The following is an 18443-nucleotide window of genomic DNA, read 5'->3' as shown; positions in this document are numbered from 1 at the left end:
TGTATGATTATTTTGTCCGCTGCTCTGTGTGTAGCTGTGATTCCCAACCTGGAGGACATCACTTACTGCTGTGGTTCATATGTTGCACATATAATTGTTTTGAGAGTTTGATACGTCAGTGCACACATCACAGAGTTGAGTGCATGGGGCCGTGCTCCCCTGCAGTCCTCCTCCCTCTCTTTCCCTCCTCTGTACTCACCCGCTGCCTCTCCCCTGTCTCCCCCTCAGGTCCCCGCTAATGAACAAGTCAAAGGTTTTCAACTGATGTTTGTTATATTTGTGCCACATTGCACCAGGCACTGTCCTTCTGTCTGCTCACTGTTTAGAGGCTCCAACAGTTAATTGGTGCAGTGACACAAATGCACATTGATATCTGGAGGCCACACACACACACACACACACACAGAGAGAGAGAGAGAGAGAGAGAGAGAGAGAGAGAGAGAGAGAGAGAGAGAGACACTCATGTTACCTTTACTTCAGATGATATAACATTGACTTGCATTCATTTACTGGAGACTTACCAGAACCATAACTATTACTTGCCTTCACCTAACATGAACCCAAGTCTTCAGGCTAAAATGTAATGTTTTTAGGTGATGGAGACTTGGAAGAACTAGGAAGGTGAGACCCCACAATGTGTCTGTGCAAACAGATTTATGTCCCCACAACATGAGTAATACATGGCCAGCTCACACACACCGACATATTATCAGTTGCTATAGAATATGATGTCAGTGGTGTTAGTACAGTTAAGCAAGAACAGCAACGTGCAACTTTAGATTTCTACTTCCACACTATTCAGAAGAAACTATAACACCTTTCACTCCACTACATTTACAGCTGTGGAAAAGCAGATATATGCCATTCTTAAAATGAATAAACCCGTTCAATAATACAACCAGCTTGACTGATGTCCTGAGGGAGCGCAGTGCGTTGAGTAGAGTTAAATCTTTGCCCTGTTTTTCTGGATTAACGGGATCATTATCTGAAGATATCTCAAAATCCCAAGAGAAGCTTTCATTTACCTTAGAGCTCAGTTTCATAGAAGCAAATATGTCCCACCTGTTTAGTTTAATCCAGTTTTATTGGTCATGTCTTTAAGTAATATAGATGCTACTGTTATTAGTTTGCTGCAGTGCTGCTGGAGGATCAGGCTGATTAACAGCAGCAACCATACTTCATTCAGGTGAGAGCTTCTTGCAGGATTTTGAGGTAAACTTTCTCCCAAATTCAGAAAAAACAGAGCATCTTTTTCTTCACGACAACTTCTCTCACATTTCTGAGATTAATTAAAAAAAAACAGGGCAGTGAATATTCCCTCTTGATCTGCAACTCCTCTTCCTCTTGTGTGATTTTTGTGGCAGTACCTTTTAAAACATTGCAAATCTTTATTAGAATCTGGCTCCCCCGCTGTAAATTGTGTCTTTAAAGACATCTTTAAAATGCCAGATTTATATGATAATTTGATGTTTATTGGCACTTTACCTAATCTGACCTTTGTTGCAGTGTTGACTGTTCATCTCCTCAATGCTTTATGCTGTGGTTGCCATGGCAACAGTAGCTTTAATTATCTTCTGCTCACCCTCTGTCCCTGAAGCCAGATTTTTTTGTGTGTTATATATATATATATATCTATATATTACACGTGTTGCAACTAAAACAATGATGGCGACAGCAGCGGCTGTAAAGGAAACATCGTGCACATATTATATATCACGTGCTCTGGATGAAGCCAGAACATAAGAGCAGTGAATAGCAGAGATCAAACCCCATGTATGCAGTCGTTTTCACTGCCTGAGCATCTGTGGCATTGATTGTTCACATTATTGTGACATCAATGGAGCAATTGGTGTTAATAATAGGAAGGACACAGACAGTTGTTCTATGGAAAATATATATTTATTGTCTTTATGGAATATTTTCTCTCTTCTGACAGAGTGCACAGGGTGCATCTTTCACACTGCAGAGTGAAATAAATTTTAGATTTTCTCATAAAAATATTACAGTACACAAGTACACAAAATAGACATCTGTGCATGTCAGATCAGCAGCGTTGAGAGGAAGACGTGGAGGAAGAGGAGAGCAAAACAGTGAAAAACAGGATTTCACAATCAAAGATTATCAAACGTTCTTTCACAGTAAATACTGTATTTTTTTTTCCTCTGTGGAAAGTACAAGCTCTGGCCCAGAGCAGCTGATGTCACTCGTTACAAGGACGATGGAGAATTTGCCGCAAAGGCGGGGGCAAATAATATAAAGTGCATGAGACAAAAGAGAGTGCTGGAAATTCTTTTTTCTTTTTCTTTTCTGGGTCAAACCTCTAAGTCCTCAAAAGCTGCCTTCTTTCTAGAGCACACATGAGGGAGAATAGCAACAATACAGGGTAAAGGCAGGGGAGGAGGGGGCTAAACAATTCCATATTTCGCCAGGTCACTGAGCTCCATATCCCCAAAGGCTTCCCATGGGCATATCACTGTGATGTCTGTGCCAAGGCCCTCCATGCCGGGGATGTCGTCTCCAAATCTGGATGAACAAGACAAAAAGGATGTGAGGACTTTTTTTTGTTTTGTTTTTTTACACATGAAATGCCGAAATGGAGAAAAGACTTGTATACATTCTGTATGTGTGTTTGTGTGTGTTGTGTTAAATCCATCTCACCCCTTCTGGCCTGGTTTGGGTGCCTTGCTCTTGAAGGTGCGCATGGCCCTCTGCTTGAATTTGGGAGGTGCCTTCTTGTCAGCTGGAGCTGCAACAGCTACGTCTGACATTTTGATTAGTTGCTGGAATAAAAGAGGAAGAAAGGACAAAATACATGAGATCTCTGCAACTCTCATTTCTTTTAAGCCATAGACTTCAATTTCTTCTATATGCTACTGCTTTGTATGAAATAAACAATTTGGAATATTTATTCATATCTTGCCCTGTGCTGTAGCTGTGCTGTAACTTTTATTCAGTTCTTTTACTTTTTAAAGTCTTCTTCATGTCTTTTCACGTTGCCTTCCTGTTGAAAGGTGCTATCCAAATAAATGTGCCAGATTCCTCTGCATCCATCAACCAATAATTTCCCCTTTATGCAAGTGTCCTTACATAAACATGTATTTTCCATCCTCCTCAGCAAGCTTGTCCACATCTAAACATATGACCAAAGTCTAAAAATGTACAAGCAGCATTCAAAAGTCTTCTTTGTTCATCCAAACCCACCAAGAAGTAGAATATTCATAAAGATGTAGAGGCCAGGCCATGAGGAGTACCAACAAGAAGGCCTCCTCTGTCTGAAGTCGTACAAATCTCAGATCTCATTTCAGATCAATCTCAGCCACCACACTCAAGAAAAACACCAGAGAGCCATCACTCGGAGTGTTTTTCTCTTCTCTAAGTTACACGTTGTCAAAGCAGTGACAGCCTGAGCTCCCTGTAGCAGAGCTGAGAAAATTACAGTTTCATCTTACCTTTTGTTGCAGTCTCAAAGTGCTTTTCTGATGCTTGTCTGAGCCTCGCCTGTGTGATTCCTTTCTGTCCGACTGTCCCCCTTTTAAAGTCCTCCGAGCTGCTAATCCCCTCAGATGTTCATTCTGTCACTCTTTCATGTGCCAACTCTGCTCTGTCCTCTTCTGCACCAGCTCAACCACAAATAGACATGATGAAAGATAACCAGATATAAATACAAGAAGTGTTTCAAGTTAGATGCATGTGTGTGTGTGTGTGTGTGTGTGTGTGTGTGTGTGTGTGTGTGTGTGTGTGTGTGTGTGTGTGTGTGTGTGTGTGTGTGTGTGTGTGTGTGTGTGTGTGTGTGTGTGTGTGCGTGTGCGAGTGTGTGTGCATGTCAACCTGAGAATGTGAAGTGAATCACAAAGGTGTCATTCACTGGCAGCGGTGAGTGACAGTAATTAGCATAGCGATCAAGTTGAAGACAAAAAAAATCTGCTGAAAGATATTCACTGTCTGTCTGTCTGTCTGTCTGTCTGTCTGTCTGTCTGTCTGTCTGTCTGTCTGTCTGTCTGTCTGTCTGTCTGTCTGTCTGCCCACCACATGCATCAGTGCTTTATCCACACATACTGCACCCCCATCTATCTATCTATCTATCTATCTATCTATCTATCTATCTATCTATCTATCTATCTATCTATCTATCTATCTATCTATCTATCTATCTATCTATCTATCTATCTATCTATCTATCTATCTATCTATCTATCAGTGAAGCCAGCTCATTAAATATTTTTAAAGAAAGCTGAAAACTTATCTCTTTGCTTTTAACTAGCTATGAAACCTTTGAGCTCGAGTTTATGCACTGTTGCACTTCTTTATAATTGATGTATATGACTTGATTTTTTGCATTCTGTGTTCTCTATTTCTACCTATATTTTATCACTTTTTTCTGTGCTTTTATGATCCATCTCATGTTGTGCATTGTCTTTATTTTTATTATTATTTACTTTTACTATCATTCTCAAGTTGGTTTTATTCTCCATCTAATTTTACTTTTATTTTCTGTCCCTGTTTTTATGTCCATTCTGTCTTCTGTCACTTTGAGCTGCAAATCCCATCTAAAAGGTGCTGTACAAATAGAGTTTATTATTATTATTGTTGTTGTTGTTGTTGCTGTTATCATACAGTATGCAGCTTATTTAACTGCCAATCCTTTTCAATTCTAGACATATATTTGACGTATTTTATATCATATATATCTATTTTCTTTTTTAAAAGATTTTTTGGGGGTTTTATGCCTTTTTTATGGTGACAGAGACAGCTGAAGACATGACCGGAAAGAGGGCAGAGAGAGGGGACGACACACAACTGAGCTATAGGGGCACCCCAAAATATTTCTACACCAAGGCCGATTCCTTGTGTGTGAAAACCTACTTGACAGTCAACCTGGTTCTGATTCTTTGAGAATACTCACAGCAGTTCTAGTCATGATGGCAGCCCTGCACACATCAATACTGAAACTTTTATGCTTCTGTGTTCAACAATAAGGGAGGTTTGGAGTAACTCAGGATGTGCTTTCAACTTATTTGTAAACAAACATGTGTCCTGACGTAGACTGCATGAGGATCTGGAGCATGTGACGCAAAAGCAGCGACGCCCTGAGCTCCACGCAGGTGATCAATCACTTGGTGCCAAATACAGAACACTTAACTATTCAGCTTTTAATCTCTGGCCTCGTGGCATGGAGCCAGGTTTCACGGGGCAATACTGGGACAAAGACACCTGATCAGTTATTAATGTGAGACACGAAAAGAAGTGTGTGACAGTAGGAAAATATTAAAGATGAACTCTGTAAGTTTGTTATAGCACCCAAATCTTCCCCATTTATATGATTTAACTAAGAAAAGTTAAACTTCAAATCCACTTTCAAGCTCGTTCCAGTGATTTCAAATTATTTTTATCAGTTGATTAAGATGTGGGAATGCTCTGGAAAATCTGGTAAGTGAGCCTTGAGTTATGATTTTTCAGTAAATCAAGAATAAACTCTAATAACAACCCACTGTTTATTTTTTAAAGCTCAACTGCAAACTGGATTTATTGCTGTTGCAGAAAATAAAACCTTACTATTGAATTATTTTTAAAATGTACCCACTCAGAAGAGAATCCAATTGAGTGTTTCTCAGCGATGCTTCATTACATAAGGCTGCAAAAGTCTTCACATGGCACGAAAAGCTAAGCTGGACTTTTGAGCCCCCTCCTTAATCTAATCTAATAGAGCAGAAAGGCCAATTAGAGGGTGGGGTGTCCACAGGACAGAACATTATGGGTGAGCATGTCAGGGGGATTTGGAGGGTGGGAGCTATATAAGAAGAAGGCAGCAGGACCACAGAGACACAAACTGACCAGAGAGACATCAGACAGAAGCCAACGGCATAACTGCAAAACCAGGTAAGACCAAACTCTCACCTTCAGTCAGCTGCAAGTGAACTGGCTGAAAGGCCAACTTTCGGTCGTGCTGTCAGGATTAAGGTTAGAGCGAAGAGGAGAACGCAGAGGCGTGCTGGCAAAGCTCAGTGACACTGTGACAGATGTGATTTTTCAGCTGAAGAGACATAAATGCTTTTGCAGACAACAGCATCTGTTTTTGGATGTGCAGTTTATTGCTGATCAATTTTGGAAAAAGTCTCAGTGTATCTTCTTAAAGGAACATGAAAACCCTCCACGTTACTTTTTTATTTTGTGCTTTGTGAACTTTGCATCCCAGTTTTCATGCATGATGTTGAATGTGTTGACCTGCCATTTTTCTTTGTGAAGACCAGGGAAATATTGTTTCGAAGTTTTATTTAAGTAAAATTACATAATTAATTGTACGCTTTTTACCTTATGGCCTTTGACTATGTGGGTATTAACTCCCAGGAAGTCAGTCGTACTGATTTGCAGGTTTCAGACACATTTTGCCATTTACTAAAAAAGGAAAAAAAAAATATGTCAGTGCTTGAAAAGTCGAATTTTATGAAACACAGTTTGCCTTAATTAATGGATAGTTTAAAGTGGAGGGCTGACCTTTAAATGCTGTCATGTGTTGTTTATTTTCTAATAACTAATTATGTGAAAGATTCAGGATATTTTCCTAAATTGTCTCTTTCAGCAGTTCACTTCCTGCTCACAGCGTAGTAGAAAGACATGAGCTTACAGAACAAATAATTTGACTGGAGTAAGTAACATGCAATGACAGTAACAGAATGTGAGTAATAAAATAAGTGATAATAATATACAAAAACTAGTTAAAGCAGACAAAACTAATATATGGGAGGAAGTTTTAAAAAATAAAGCAATAGGACAATAAAACAGGTATCAGATGTCACAGATGCTTTGTTCACTGTCTGCTGGATATAACACAGATGCTGTTAGCTGTGTTGACCCTCACTAGAAGAATATTACACACAGAAATCAAACCGTATATCTGCACACTGGCTAATCAAAAGCAGGGGTGAACTGTAATTCAATTGGAAAATATAAAAACTGGGCTGTAAAATGTAAGAACTCAGTGGTTAACAGAGACTTCATGACAGCTTCCGCAAAATTACATGACTTGTTTGTGAGGTCAAAGATGCCGTCAGGCAAGTCAGAGCATATTTCTGCTCAACTCCAGAGCACTGCTGAGCTTTCCTGTAAAACAAGACGTATATGATGTCAGAGGAAGGTCAGATTAAAGCACACTGAAAGTTAATTACTTAGAGGAAAATCTCCTTACACTCAAAGTTTATTATTTACAACATACAATATGTGTGTTGACTTCAGACTAACTGTGGAATCAGGTGAACTTAGCGATATTCTGGTCTCACGGTGTACAGGCTGTAACTTGGCCAAGAGTAATCTTTAAAGCCAGCGTGTAAAAATAGACAAAGCTGTTTGTGTAACAGGGTCTTAAGGAGCTGTATGACAGCTTTAGCCTATAATTTGACCTAACATGGGGGTGTTATATCATGCATGCACAGGGCAGTGGGGCTTAGGGGAGGAGGAGGAGGAGGAGGAGGAGGAGGGAGGGTCCTACACATCAAGGCTAACTGACTGTTCATTTTTTTCCTCTCAGTGCATAAAAGATGGCAGACGCAGCTGTTGCAACTCCCGCCGACAAGAAGGCACCCCCCAAGTTCAAGCAGAGGGCCGCTCGCACCTTCAAGAGCAAGGCCCCTAAACCAGGCCAGAAGGGGTAAGAGGGGTTTTAAAGCCACCAGTGGTGGAAAGTAACAAAGTACATTTAATCAAATACTGCACTCAAGTACAAGGTGGGAGTGCTGTGCTTTTCACTCCACTGCATTTATTTGACAGCTAAAGTAAACGGCTGGGATTTGGCATTAAAGAAGAATATAATGATCTCCTAAAATGATTTAGTATTGGCACTTCTACATTGGTAAAGGGATCAGAGTATGTCTTCCACCACATATCAAATAAAAGAAGTGCCATTAGTGGGAAATTAAGACTCGTTTTTGTTTCTTTTTCAGATTTGGAGACGACATCCCCGGCATGGAGGGCCTTGGCACAGACATCACAGTGGTTTGCCCATGGGAAGCCTTTGGGGATATGGAGCTCAGCGACCTGGCGAAATATGGAATTGTCTAGAAACCCCCTCTCCACCATGTCTGCGTCACAACTATTTTACCTCCCTGCAATGATTTTCCCTCGCCACTCCTCCTCTCTCGCCCTGTTCTCCTTCGCCTACCTAAACACCTGACCTCATGTCTGTTGTTGTTGTCTTAGGCCCACATGGGTTTTGGGAAACATTGCACGAAAAATGGTACTTCACGGTAATCCAAACTGTGAAAATTGGCAAATATAATTTTACAGAGTAATATATTATAAATATTTATTTATTTATGCTCCACTGAGGTGTCCCTACTTGAAGTAATAACTCTGGACTTCATATCCTTTGCACTTGGCTTGTGCAGTTCTGAGAAACAATGGCCTCTCTTATAAGCAGGTTTGGTCACTGTTTTTACTGTACATGACCACAAAACCTTCGACCCTCTCTCCTGCCTTTTCCACCCCACATCCCTTCCCGTCTTTGGAGCTATTCTTTCTTAATGTACAGATGTTTATGAGATATATATATATATATATATATCTATATTTTTATTTTTATGAAATGAGTGTGAATTTGTGCACATGATCAATGTGGGTGTCACAGTTGAGTAGAAGTGTCAATAAATATTTTCCCCAAAGAAATGTTTTGTTGTCTTGTTTTTTTTTTAAGTGGGGTTGTATGAGGTATACAGTTGTAGGCATGGCCCACAGAGAGTCGTATCAGCATAGAAACAAAGCACTGTAGTGCAACAAAATGGTCTTTGTTACACATAAAAAAGAGGCTTATCTGAAGTAACATCACTGTCTCCTAGAAATGATGATGATCGTTTTGAGGGAAATGTAATTCTGACCAATTCTGTTTTGTGTTAACATAATGAGGAAATATTGATAAATGTACATGAATAATGTACAAGTTGCAGAAACGTTGACACTGAACGTATGCTTACTGACAACGCGTTTCAATTGTTTTCCAACCAAGTAGACACTCTTGTGATGCACTGCCCTCCACCTGTATAGTGACTGCAGCATTACTCAGCCTTTTCATGTTCAGGCGCTGACAGCATCAGTTAAAGTTAATTAAAGATTGTGATCTATTTTAATGCAGAAAAAGTCAGCGGTGACTTGAGACATAAGACTTTTATTAACATTTAACTGAAACCACAACCTTTCCCTAATCTTAATCACAGTGCTTTTGTTTTCTGAACCAAACCACTGTCTGGATGCCAACCTTGGATTCTGATCCAGGACAGTACATGACATCTGGTGTTTCATTCACTCAAAGAAATGTTGACTCTTAACATAATACAGGCAGTGATTACATTTGTCACCACAATGTAACTATGAATGCAAATTAGTTGCATGTAAATTAATTTCCACATGACAGGGTTGAAAATCAACGACAAACTTCTTTGGAAGTGCATTTCTTTCCTGGTTATTTGGTAACTCATTTCATTTCTTTGTAGGTATTTAGTGTTAGCGTAGCTGGCTGATTTACTGGTGGACTGGACCTTTGCGTGGAGCATTGCTTACAATTGAAAAACTGTACTGCCAAAGTAAAGGGCTGTCTGATATTAATTTTTTAGGTGAGCCTTCTTTCTTTATTTTTAGGTGGATAGAATATGTTTTGCTGCTGACCCACAGCAGTGCATTAGCCTAGCTTCGGTGCTAGTACTCCATCTATTGCTTTTAATACACTGACTAACCTCATTCAACCCCACTTCAAAACACTTCAACTATCCCATGATATGCCAACAGCATAACTTTATAATTGATCCTGAAGACAACAGAGGAAAAAACATTTCTGCATTATTAAAGCTGCTGTAATCAATATTAATATGCATGGGAGTAAATGTCAGCGTGCTAACGTGTACAGATGGTGAACAGTCAACACTACAGGTGATAAACATGAAGATGTTAGCATTGCCATTGAGCATGCTGTGCAAGTGTGTCATGCTAGCGTGACAGAAGACTCTTATGACTACATGGAATGTGAAAGGTGTTGCTTGTGGTGCTTTCCAGACCACTAAAGCATCTTTCAGCTCATTGTTTTGATTCTCCAGCCTGCAACTTTAATGACTAGGTTCACTGTCAGCAGTGTGATTTCCAACCAGCAGAGACAGCGTTTTTAAGAAACTCTGATAAACCCACTGAATGCTAATGCAACCTGTCACCAAACAATGGACAGACAAAGTTAGCAACTAGCTGGTGAAGATATTGTGGAGCATTTTTATTTCTAAAATGGCAGATATTTCTCAGGAATTGATGGAGACAAAAATGTAATTAAAATGTACAGTAAGTACTGGACTAGCAGGTGACCAGAAACACAACTCCAAACTGCTGCTTGCAAGTTTCCATAACAACTTAAACGATCATGACGTGTGTACCACTCGTATTCACTGCCCTCAGCAGCCGCAGGTTTAACAGCTGCAGCCTTAAAGGTCCTCAGGTGGCTCTGTCTCTGTGTATGATAGACGACTTCATTTCACTCCATCAATAGAATTTAAAAGAAAACAACTTGAAAGCTTGATCACAACAAAACATTTTTATATAAAACATTTTATATGGACATTCAATAACAAAAAAACATAATGGCAGTCAAGGGGTGTATAGACATGACAGAGGGAGAGGACCGGTTGTTGAGAAACCATAGCGACTTTGAAGAACGGCCACATAGTTCACTATAATACAGTGGCAAGAAAACCATGACAGGAAACTGAAGCTGCCACGTGTTCTTTTGTGCGGCAGCCAAGGTGTTTATCAGCAGGCCTTTTTGCCAAACAGCACTGTGCTCTTTGTTGTGTTAGCTAGCATCGCTCTGCTAGCTGCCCGTCGTTCTACATAGAGTTTAGTGGTGAAGAAGAAAGCAACTGGGCTCGGCTGCTCAGGAGTCAAATATGAAAGACACAAGATTCATGCAAAAGTATTTTTTTTAAAACTTGACAAGTATCTCTCATGCTGGTTTGTCCATGCCCTCAGTGGCTTCTTTAAGTCCATCTTTTATTTGTATTTCGTGTAGCACAAGTTGGGAACCAAAACGACTATTAGTTAGCATCTTTGGCTAGGTTTCTTTTTTACCCCCATTTCATCCAGAGCACATTCTATAGTAACTTTGAGATATTTAAAAAGAAATGTTAAATGAGAAAATCCAACAGCAGCACATTTAATAGAAAAAAACATCTTATTGACCTGCATGTTTTTCCAAGTGTGATCATTTAAAAAAACACAACAATAGCTTTGAAATTAGTAATTAGGGGAAAGAAAAACACAAGTGCCCCATTTAACAAACAACTTAGATCATATCCCACAATGACATTTTGTTTGAAACCATGTTGGGATATTAATCTGCCTCTGTATGAGGTAACACTTTGAGACATTTTACTGGAAATCTTCAAACAAGCCTGCTGTGACTGCAGCGGCCAAGCTGACAGATTTAATCACTGAAATGTAATGGAGAAAAAAAAACAGAGAGGAAGTTGGTTTTAACCAATGTTAAACAGACCTACAGTATGTTCATTCATTCTGAATGTCTCAGTAATGAGACATCCCTAAAATATGGACATAAAAAAAGTGGGAAAAAATTCAGCCATTTTTGTACGTTTTGAAATATAATCCGATGTCATGCTAGCGGATCCTATGATCAACCCCAAACAAAACAAAGACAAATAAAGCGGCAGCCTGAATTGACTAAATATTTAACTCAGAGGACAAAAGTTGGGTAGTGTTACATGCACACCTTTAGTATGTCACCATCCAGGTACACTCTTGGCTCAAGATCTTTAGTCCAGAGAAAGGAAGAAAGGGAAAAAAAAAAAAAACGAGAAATTTAACTTGCACCTTAATGAAGAAGGAACAACACGTATGGATATGAAAATGACGAAGATGGAAAAAAAAAGAACTAAATAAAGACAGCAATAGGATTATCAAGGATTATGATCATAACATTAACAAAGATAATATATTTATACATACAGCAGAAAAATGTGCTTTCTACAAATCTTTGGAACAAAAACAAAAGCCAAAAAAAGCCACGTTTTTGAAATATAGAATACAACATTAAAGAAATATGCACAATAGTAAGGTGTTTTGCATTTAAATATTGTCTATTAACTCACCGACAGAATCTCTTGCTCAGTAATTGCTGCTTCCAGCAACGCAAACAAAATGACCAACTATAGTACCAGTCTAAGGTTTGGACACACCTTCTCATTCAATGCTTTTCCTTTATTTTTCATTTTCTGCATTGCACAATAGTGGTGGAGACATCAGAAGTGTGACGTAACACGAATGGAAAGTATTAAACAAAGCAAAGTGTTTTATATTCGATAGAGTAGCAAGTTTCGGGGACACCCAGGCCAAGACTTCATCTTCCACGCGCCTGTCATTGTTTACACTTCTACAGACCACTTGACTTTCAAACTTGACAACAGCTCAGCATTTCAGAATCAGAATCAGAATCAGCATTCCTTTATTGATCCCCGAGGGGAAATTTCAGCTAATCTCAGGGGACCAAGTATAAAGAGAGGCGAGAGGTGTCTGCATACGGAGGAGGTCAACATGGATGGATCAGACTCCAGACGTTCACCCAGGGGACTTCTGTTCACATCCCATGAGAAACCAAAAGCAAAGGTTGACTTATATCAACTTACATTATGAACGTAAGTTAACGTACGTGAATAACAAACTTATTTTAACCCAAACCATGATCTTTTCCTAAATAGCCAAGTAGGTTTGGTGTCTAAAACTAAGTACATTAGCTTTGTTGCCCAAACCTGACCGGACTGCACCTGTTTCCCAACATTAACCACGTGTTTGTCCAGTGCGCCTGTTGCTAGCACTCTCCAACAGTCATAACTATGCATTGTTTTGGGAGTCACTGGCAAACTATCTATTCTGTTATTGAAATTGAAATGACAGTCCTTCATTACTCAAAAACATGAAGATCAGTCAATCCAGAAAATTTCTTCAAGTGCAGTCACAAAAACCTCTGATGAAATGGGCTCTAAGGAGGACCACCCGATGACAGGAAGACTTAGTTACCTCTGCTGCAGAGAAGTTCATCTCAGTTGCCAACCTCAGAAACCACCAATAAATGACACGTCACATTAGAGTCCACATAAACTAGCAGACACATCTGAACATCAGCTGTGTGAATTACGCCTTCATGGTTGAACTGCTGCAAAAAAAAAACACTACAGAGGAAGGCCAACAAACTAAAGGAATGGACATTAAACCAGTGGAAGTCTGTACCTCAGTCTGACGAGTCCATATTTAAGGTTTCTGACACTGGCATCACCTTCAGGCTCTTTGACCAAGAAGCAGAGTGATGGAGTGCTGTTTCAAATGACCTGGCCTCCACAATTACCCAACCTGGACCCAACTGAGATGGTTAGGGACGAGCTGGACTGCAGAATGATGGAAAAGCAGCCAACAAATGCTCAGCATTTATGGGAACTCCTTCTAGATTGTTGGAAATCCATTCCAGGTGACTGCCTCATGGAGCTGGCTGAAGGAATGCCAACCGACCTGCCGAGAGACTTCAGGTGGAACATGGCAATTTTCTAAGACCAGATGATTACATCTCTTTAAGATATGCTTTATGCTTTTTGTGCATTAAAGAAACATGTATGGTGTGCAATGCTGTCTACTACTACTCTAAAGAACATAAAATGATCTTTGTTTCCACATAAATGCATGTGTTCATTCATAGTTTGAGGTAAATAATAAATATAAAGAGAAAACATTGGATGAGATGGTGTGTCCATACTTTTGACAGGTACAGTATGTTTCAGGAAGACTCATTCAATGTTGGACTTTGCTCTATAAAAGATGGAGCATGAGGGGAAAATCCAAATAATAAATCTCCACATTAAAGGATTAACAAGTACTTGAACCCCAGGGTTGTGGGTGGATGATTTAGTTTTTCTAAAGCTAAAATCAATTCCGGAAGAAAACATTTTAAGTGTAGTGTTAAACTTTTTGTAGTGTCTAGTGTGAAATCCTGTGCATAAGAAGGATGATGTGAGACTATAGCTGTGTCACATAGTCAAAACACGAATATTTGTCATACAGATGCTCATTTTCTGATTTTTAACCCCAAGGTTCACTGTTCCCATGACAGCAGTGGCTGCTGAGCCAAACAAAATAATGGTTTAATAAGAATAATAATGTGAATAATTACAATAATAATAATTTGGTAATTTTTTTTTCTCTAAACTAATTTCTTTGCATATCATAACAATTTTAAGTTTAAAGGTTCACCATTTCCACATACTAAGAAATCTTGAGGTAAGGAACAGCTCTAATAAACCTCCCTCCTTCAGCTTTCGGATGTGATTTCTGTAGTGTTATAAACCATCACATCGTCTCTCCAAGCTGCCGTGCTCAGTCTCCCTCTACCAGAACACAGCAAGAATGGAAATCCTCTCTCATCGCTATCCACCCACGCTAAGAAGGAATTATAAAAATCCATCAGCGGGCATTCTTTTTATCATTTTAGTGACTCGTCATTCTGGTTCAAAACTTTTTAGGTGCTTTTTTCAAAGCACCTTCCGGGTTCTCACTGCTCCGACCGTGTTTTGGACACTCTGATTCCTTGTTTTCCTCCTCTGTTTCCTTAAATGTTGAGTGCGTGCAGGTCACACAGCACTCCGACCTTTCTCACACATGGTTGACAGCTAATTAAATGTCAGTTATCCACATACAGCCTTTGGAAGAACATCTGGGCTCCATCCCGAGTCTTGTGCTGCTGAGTGTCGAGGGAATACGAAGGGAGACTATAATACAGCCGTGCAATAGGGAAGGTGGCCATTTTAAGTCTTTAATTTATTTTTCTTCTTTTTTTAACGTAAAGGCCATCCGTCAGTCTTTAATACAGCATTCCTCTATTTCTGTAGTAGCGTATATAAGAAAACGTGGGACTGCTTGGGGGTGGGATCTGAAATATCTTTGATGTGGTCGACTCCACACTTTAAAACTGGGTGCAGTCCACCTCCACGACAACAGAGGGAGCTCTTACAGAGTAATTCAATGGAAGAGAGGAGCTCCTGGGAAATGTAGTGTCTTTAGTAAGGGGCAAATCTACTGTAGCCTCCCCTGTACAGTGTGGCCTGTGAAACAACAAAATGCAAACATTTAGTGGATAAAATCTTTTGAAAATGATTTTTTTTTTTTACTGATCAGTCTGGTGATATTGTGCATTGTCACATAAACCATCCTGGTTACAGCGGCCATAATGTGCCAGACCAACCCTTTTTATCAGTTTGTAATCCAGTCTTAGTGGTGTAAACACTCAACACACTTAATACATAATAATCAGCATCTATATAGAATATTCCTTATGCTTTGAATGACTTACCATGGCTCCAACACCATAGGCAGCTGGGGCGAGTGCAGCATGGTAGGGGTCTGCTGTGTAAACTCGTCCGTAGCTATCAGAAATAAAATATGAGGCATCATGTAAGAAGTTAAAGAAGGAATTCAGCTCAAGGTGACTCACATACTGTAACTGCAGGAGGAAAAAGGAGTGGTTGTTTTCCAAAATTCACTTCCTGGTCTATGATTTGTGTCAGAATGAAACTCCATACTATGGAGCCACACAACTTGATATCTTGTTCTTGTCATTCACCATATGGTGTGATTAGTCATGTTCTGTTTCATTTGGGCTCCAATGTCACTGTGCACGTCCTTTATCTGTGCTGCTTGTTCTAAAGCAGCTGGTTTCTAACTTTTAAAATGAAGTGGCTTGACGACATTGTGACAGAGGACAGTGCTGCAAGCAAGCAGCGAACATCTCACGACACGTCAGAGGAGACTTCAACATGTGCTGGACAGCAGTGGTGGAATGTAACTAAGTAAATCAAGTATTGTACTTCAGTACAAATTTAAGGTACTTTGGATCAAGCTTCACAAACATCAGGCTTTGTTGCTTTTTCTGCATCAAGTACTGTCACTTTTAATACTTTAAGTACATTTTCCTGAGTATGCTTACTACTTCCACATGAGTAAGATTTTGGTGCAGGACTTAAACTGATAACAGAGTATTTTTACAGTGTGGTATTAGTGCTTTCACTTTAGTTAAAGATCTGCATGCTTCCTCCTCCACCACTGCTGGAGAGCTCACTCACCTGTCACTGTAAGCCGCCGCTGCAGCCGCCGCCGCTGCAGGAGTCGCTACCGCAGCCGGCTGGGCATAACGATACGCTGCATAGCCGCCCTGCGATGAGCCGATGAAGAGGAGAGAGATGGAGGAAAGCAAGAGGGAGGGGAGCAGAGGAGGAAGATGGAATGGAGGGAGAGGTGGGATGAAACAGAAACAGGAGTAAATTCTTGTTAAAAGGTTTGCTGTGTTTCCTCCACACACTAATAGGGACTAGCAGTGAATCTAAAGGGTTATATTGTGAGAAGAACTGCTGAGAAGAGAGCGAAAGATTAACAAGCAGACAGTCAGCAAAACTGGCTAATCTGGTGCAGTACAGCATTCACAAGGATGTAGCTCAGGCTCTGTGAGGGTCTCTCCCTCCATGACGAATGTAGAGAAAACAGCTCGAACTGCACATGATGTGTTTTACTGTTTTGCAGCGTTTCCTTGTGCAGCATATAAGTGCATTATCTTCCCCACTGCAAGTTGGTCATGGAGGGAGAGAGAGTTCATACCCGTAACTGTGCCCCACCCCGGTTCCCCTGCCCAAAACACACAGTTAAAGAAAGGGGAAGGGGTGGCAAGATGATTGTGTCATTATTTATGCTTGGATGGACAGCTGATGGACAGACACAAAAACTACAGGTGTAAGAGGACAGTCAGCCAGTCAGATTAAAACGGGGCACGCACACACACACCACGCTCATGTGGCCAGCGACCAATCACTGACAGACACAGCATGCTTTCCCAAACTCAGAACGTACAGTGTATTAGGCCAAACATCCCTATGAAATAAAAATAAAGAAAAAAAAACAAACACACACCGCTGCATTCTACCCTAAAAGATCAGTCACGACCAAGTCCCCGCATTCAGGACCACACAGTTGCTGCTATGGGAGGAAGGCTGGACTTGGGGAGGTGGGAAAGAGGAGAGGAGGAAGAGGAAGGATGACAGGCACAGAGGGATGAAAAGAGAGAGGAGGTTATGGAGAAAACAGGTGAGGAAGAGGAAGAATGACAGAGAAAGGACAGAGTGGAATAATAATAAAGATGGAGAAAAGGCAAGTGCCTGAAGACACTTTGGAGGTGATTTACGAACACAAAAGGTTCCAATTATCGACTGAGGAAGGCAAGAATGAGCAGAGCGAGAGGAGGTGAAATAAAGAATGACACAAAGAAGAGGATGTACAGACAGAGAGGAGAAAGGGGGTGACTGGGGGAGGAGTCAGCCTTGTAAGTATGTCTGCATGCCGACATTGATTCAGTTAGCATGCCACAAGTGAAACAGATAGGGAGATTCCTGGAAGGGGTCTGAATTAACCGCTGATGGAAACTGTCCTACATCCCTCAGACGACTGGGTAAGTCTGCTGTCGTTATTCATGTCATATGTATTTACTGTGCGTGTACGGTTTCTTATTTCAGGAATCACAATGCAGCTTGCTGACACATTAGAATTCTCACTGATGTGTAAAGTTTGTGTACCATATAAAGCTTCAGGTTTAATGAATGACGACATTGCCGGCCTTGAAAAATGGCATCATCTGCTGTTCTACCTGAACTGACCCCGTTAAATTTTTTTTACATGATTTACTAAATTTGGCATGAAAGTGTGTGATGAAAATGTGGAATAGACAAGTGCAAACCTTTTCAAAGAGAGTGGCTCACTGTTCAAGTGCTGACCTTCAATACTGCGCCTAATCTAGCCTAAAATGTACACCCGTCTACTCTGTAGATATCGTGTGAATGGAATTTTTATGGAGCTTTTGCTTCATGAATTCAAATTTCAACTTAATTCTTTTCTCCCCCTTCCGCAACTCCACCCATGTCAGAATCCAGTGAGTTAGTAGAAGAAGACAGAGAAGGCATTTCAATCTCAGATGGTCAATAATGTCTAGCAGCACGCAGTCATTGGAGACGAGGAGGATGCACACTGGCTCTCACACAGAGTGTGTAAACCCTACCTGGGGCAATCTGCCACTAATGTCCTGAAACACTAGTCTACAGAGAGAACAGAAACAGCTATTGTCAACCTGGTCACACACTCACACACACATACACACACAGACACACACTCATAATCACATTGGTACAAACTAACTCACAAATGCACAGAGACAAACCATAGAGGAGTCTACTCATGAATGAACACTTTGATGAAAGTGTGTGTGTATGCTAGCCTGCTGAGTGCTATTTTTATATTTGTAAGGATTATAAAAGGAACATTTCAAGTGTTACATCTTAATTTATCTGTAATAATTAAAAATAATATAATTTAAGATAAAAGCAGAACAT

The 18443-nt window shown here is 40.2% G+C and overlaps 3 protein-coding genes across 9 annotated transcripts in view; 1 reads left to right on the top strand and 2 right to left on the bottom strand.

Moving 5' to 3' along the window:
* Positions 1 to 1877: 1877 nt before the first annotated feature.
* LOC139342949 (retinal cone rhodopsin-sensitive cGMP 3',5'-cyclic phosphodiesterase subunit gamma-like) lies at positions 1878 to 3549 on the bottom strand. Of its 2 annotated transcripts, XM_070980290.1 has the most exons (3): positions 3439 to 3549; positions 2659 to 2759; positions 1878 to 2523 (listed from the first exon to the last, which is right to left on the bottom strand). In XM_070980290.1, the coding sequence occupies exons 1-3, from the start codon at positions 3442 to 3444 to the stop codon at positions 2406 to 2408; spliced, it is 225 nt and encodes a 74-aa protein (XP_070836391.1). In that variant the 5' UTR covers positions 3445 to 3549; the 3' UTR covers positions 1878 to 2405. The 2 variants fall into 2 exon arrangements, with proteins under 2 accessions (XP_070836391.1, XP_070836382.1); XM_070980281.1 differs by lacking the exon at positions 3439 to 3549 and having other exon boundaries at positions 2659 to 2768.
* Positions 3550 to 5803: 2254 nt separating this feature from the next.
* On the top strand, positions 5804 to 8655 carry LOC139344961 (retinal cone rhodopsin-sensitive cGMP 3',5'-cyclic phosphodiesterase subunit gamma-like). Its single transcript, XM_070983408.1, has 3 exons — positions 5804 to 5877; positions 7523 to 7642; positions 7935 to 8655. The coding sequence occupies exons 2-3, from the start codon at positions 7533 to 7535 to the stop codon at positions 8050 to 8052; spliced, it is 228 nt and encodes a 75-aa protein (XP_070839509.1). The 5' UTR covers positions 5804 to 5877; positions 7523 to 7532; the 3' UTR covers positions 8053 to 8655.
* A 2421-nt stretch (positions 8656 to 11076) lies between these two features.
* The window catches only part of rbfox2 (RNA binding fox-1 homolog 2), a 37788-nt gene continuing 30421 nt past the window's right edge, over positions 11077 to 18443 (bottom strand). For 4 of the 6 annotated variants that reach the window (XM_070987225.1, XM_070987217.1, XM_070987249.1 and 1 more), the window contains 3 exons: positions 16137 to 16225; positions 15368 to 15440; positions 11077 to 15119 (listed from right to left, as the gene is read on the bottom strand). In XM_070987225.1, coding sequence (XP_070843326.1) covers positions 15075 to 15119; positions 15368 to 15440; positions 16137 to 16225 — 207 coding nt within the window. In that variant the 3' untranslated portion in view covers positions 11077 to 15074. Of the gene's footprint in view, positions 15120 to 15367; positions 15441 to 16136; positions 16226 to 18112; positions 18150 to 18443 lie in introns of all 6 variants that reach the window. The other 2 variants (XR_011603339.1, XR_011603340.1) reach the window with 1 other exon arrangement.

This window comes from Chaetodon trifascialis, chromosome 2 (genome assembly GCF_039877785.1).
Source record: "Chaetodon trifascialis isolate fChaTrf1 chromosome 2, fChaTrf1.hap1, whole genome shotgun sequence".
NCBI classification, from domain to species: Eukaryota; Metazoa; Chordata; class Actinopteri; order Chaetodontiformes; family Chaetodontidae; genus Chaetodon; species Chaetodon trifascialis.
The sequence above is the reverse complement of the archived record's forward strand: the minus strand, read 5'-3'. Positions and strand labels throughout refer to the sequence as shown.